The 2,605-nt window shown below is 39.8% G+C and overlaps 1 protein-coding gene across 1 annotated transcript; it reads right to left on the reverse strand.

The window, feature by feature from the left end:
- Positions 1-599: 599 nt before the first annotated feature.
- On the reverse strand, positions 600-2,357 carry LOC111879170 (protein NODULATION SIGNALING PATHWAY 2). The gene has a single exon (XM_023875644.3). The coding sequence runs from the start codon at positions 2,250-2,252 to the stop codon at positions 810-812; it is 1,443 nt and encodes a 480-aa protein (XP_023731412.1). The 5' UTR covers positions 2,253-2,357; the 3' UTR covers positions 600-809.
- Positions 2,358-2,605: the final 248 nt, after the last annotated feature.

A 2,605-nucleotide genomic window follows, 5' to 3' on the forward strand; every position in this document is an offset into this window, starting at 1 on the left:
TAAAAAGAAATCATTGTATGCGGTGCTCTTGCCCAGTTGAACCAAATGCTTTTTTAGAAATGATTTTCGTAAATGGCTATATATTGACATATTTACTATATAATCTAGCTAAAATCAGGCCCTATTTTTTTCGGGGCTCTGTACGGTTGCACACTTTGCACACCCTCGGATATGAACTTAATAGATTTGAAGATGAAGAACATTATATACTAAACGGATGATCAATTTCATATTCAATTTTATGTTGTAAGTTTTGTCTTATTTTATAACAAATCTTGTATTTGTTTGTTCTAACTTAAACATATATTTTTTATGGTATTTCTATTTGTTAGTTTCAGTGTTCATATTCATCTCAAACTTAATTTAGCTTTCAATTTATATTCGATATTTAATCTAATGCAACACAAGTATTGAATAAGTCAAGTTGACATCTATGCCGAAAATAATCATAACCTTATACTTTCATTTAGTAATTTTGTGAAAAACAAACATTTTTGTTTTTATTTCAAGTAGCTAGCTTGTCTGGATTACTCTCTGGATTATAGAGACAAAAAATCACTATTATGACGACATTATTTATGTCTTATGCAGTGTAACTATTATATATATTATGTTTTTAACTATTCAACTACACAACATATTTTATATTTTACAATAGAACAAATACACGACTCAGAAACTAAAATACAGTAAAGAAACGATGGTTAAAAAAAAGGGTATTGTGAAACTGAAATCTGGCACTATTAGCATTGAACGTCGTTATTAACCGGTCGGTCGGAAAAAGCCAGTTGAACGGTCTATTCTTGATATCAATCAGACTGGGTAGCGGTCCAAATGGAAGCAGACAACAACCGGCGAGATTTCCACCCCAAAACAAGCTTATTACAACCAGATTCCTCCACCCTATACCCATCGTTAAACAGACCCAACAACAGTTTAGCTTGACAGTGATTGGCGAAGCTGATGTTACCCTGATGATACCCTGCCGCTAACAGCCAATCAGCCCACGAACCACATTCTCCCTCCTCCCGATACACCCGAGCTAATGAACCAAGTATCCGTGGACCCAGAAAGACCCGTTCCACTAACGCCCGAGACTTCCCCTGCATCGGAAACCCCGCTTCCAAAGAGTCGTACACTGCGGAGTAGTTGTGCAGTGTATCCATGAACCTACCCACGAACCCACCGTCAACCCTCGGTCCTTCTTCCTCCACTAGCGTCACCAGTTTAGGGTTTAGAGTCTTGGATCCGGATAGAAACGAAGCCACCGAAGTGTGCGACCGGTAGCTGAAGTGTGGCAAATGCAACATACAGTTGATCACGATCGCCTCTCCTCTTACTAGTTTTAGTGATGTGGGTTTGAAAGTTTCGTTGGGATCTAGTTTGCATTGATGGAAGGAGAAAGGTTGACCGATTGAAGCTGCAAAAGCAACTAAACGGCGCCCAGTTTCTTGGACGGTGGAGATGGATCTCCGACCACTTCCGGGGAGTGATAGCGCGGTGATACGAAGGTGGGGAGGCGGTGGTCCGTCTTTACGGGAGATCAAGGCTTGCATTAGCGATGCCCACTGGATGCCTTCCATGATATCGTAATCGATTATATGAACTCTTCGTTCATGAGTTACTGCTTCGATGATTGCTTGATTGGCTGTAAAATGGCCGAACTTTACATACGGTGACATGTCTTGTAAGAGCTGGAATGCCGCCAAGATGTCATCCCGGTGGTGGTGTTGTTGTTTATAATGTAACCCACCACCACCACCGCCGCCGCCGCCGTTGCTTTCAAGCAGTGTATGTAACGCGTGGGCGAAATAGGCGGCGAGCCTCTCCATATTAGTGCCTTCATTTGTGGACACCATATCCTTGAGCCGAACCAGTATCACAGCAGCCAGATCATGACTTTTGTTGTCGCTAGTCATCGCCTCAGCTGCAGCCATCAAAAGGTGAACCAACCGAAGACCTTTAATATCGTCTGTATGGCAATCAACTACTGGTTCAATCATCATCGGAGAGACAAGATCCGGATCATCGTCGGAGTAGGAAGCTGTCTTATCTGTATCTTCATCCATTTCAGGTTCGAGAAGGTCGTGAAAGTTCTCTTGGGGATGAACGGAAAATGCATCCCAGTCTACCACCGGAGACCAGTCACCCCATCTACGGGACTGATCATCATCCAGGTCTGGGGTAGTGGTGGTGCTGCTGGTGAAATCCGATAAATCAAGCTCCGGCAGCTCATTAACTGCCATGGCCATTTTCAGGCGATGTGTGTTTCCGATTGGTAATAATGTCCTTCGGGGTGGGAACTAGGATAAATCACTAGAATTAAGATTGTGTTTGTTAGCATATACTTTGGTTTAGTACCCTCTTTTTATAGTGGATGCCAATGTTTGGGCATCTGTAGTTCTAACATTATATATATATATATATATATATATATATATATATATATATATATATATATATATATATATATATATATATATATATATATATATATATATATATATATATATATATATATATATATATATATATATATATATATATATCATTGATTTTATTTTTATAGCTGATGGCAATATCTGGGCACCTCTAATGTTTAAGC

This window comes from Lactuca sativa, chromosome 4 (assembly GCF_002870075.4).
Source record: "Lactuca sativa cultivar Salinas chromosome 4, Lsat_Salinas_v11, whole genome shotgun sequence".
Taxonomy (NCBI): domain Eukaryota; kingdom Viridiplantae; phylum Streptophyta; class Magnoliopsida; order Asterales; family Asteraceae; genus Lactuca; species Lactuca sativa.

Excerpts from the sequence above, each read along its gene's own strand:
- LOC111879170 (XM_023875644.3), bottom strand. The coding sequence starts at position 2,252 with ATGGCCATGGCAGTTAATGAGCTGCCGGAGCTTGATTTATCGGATTTC.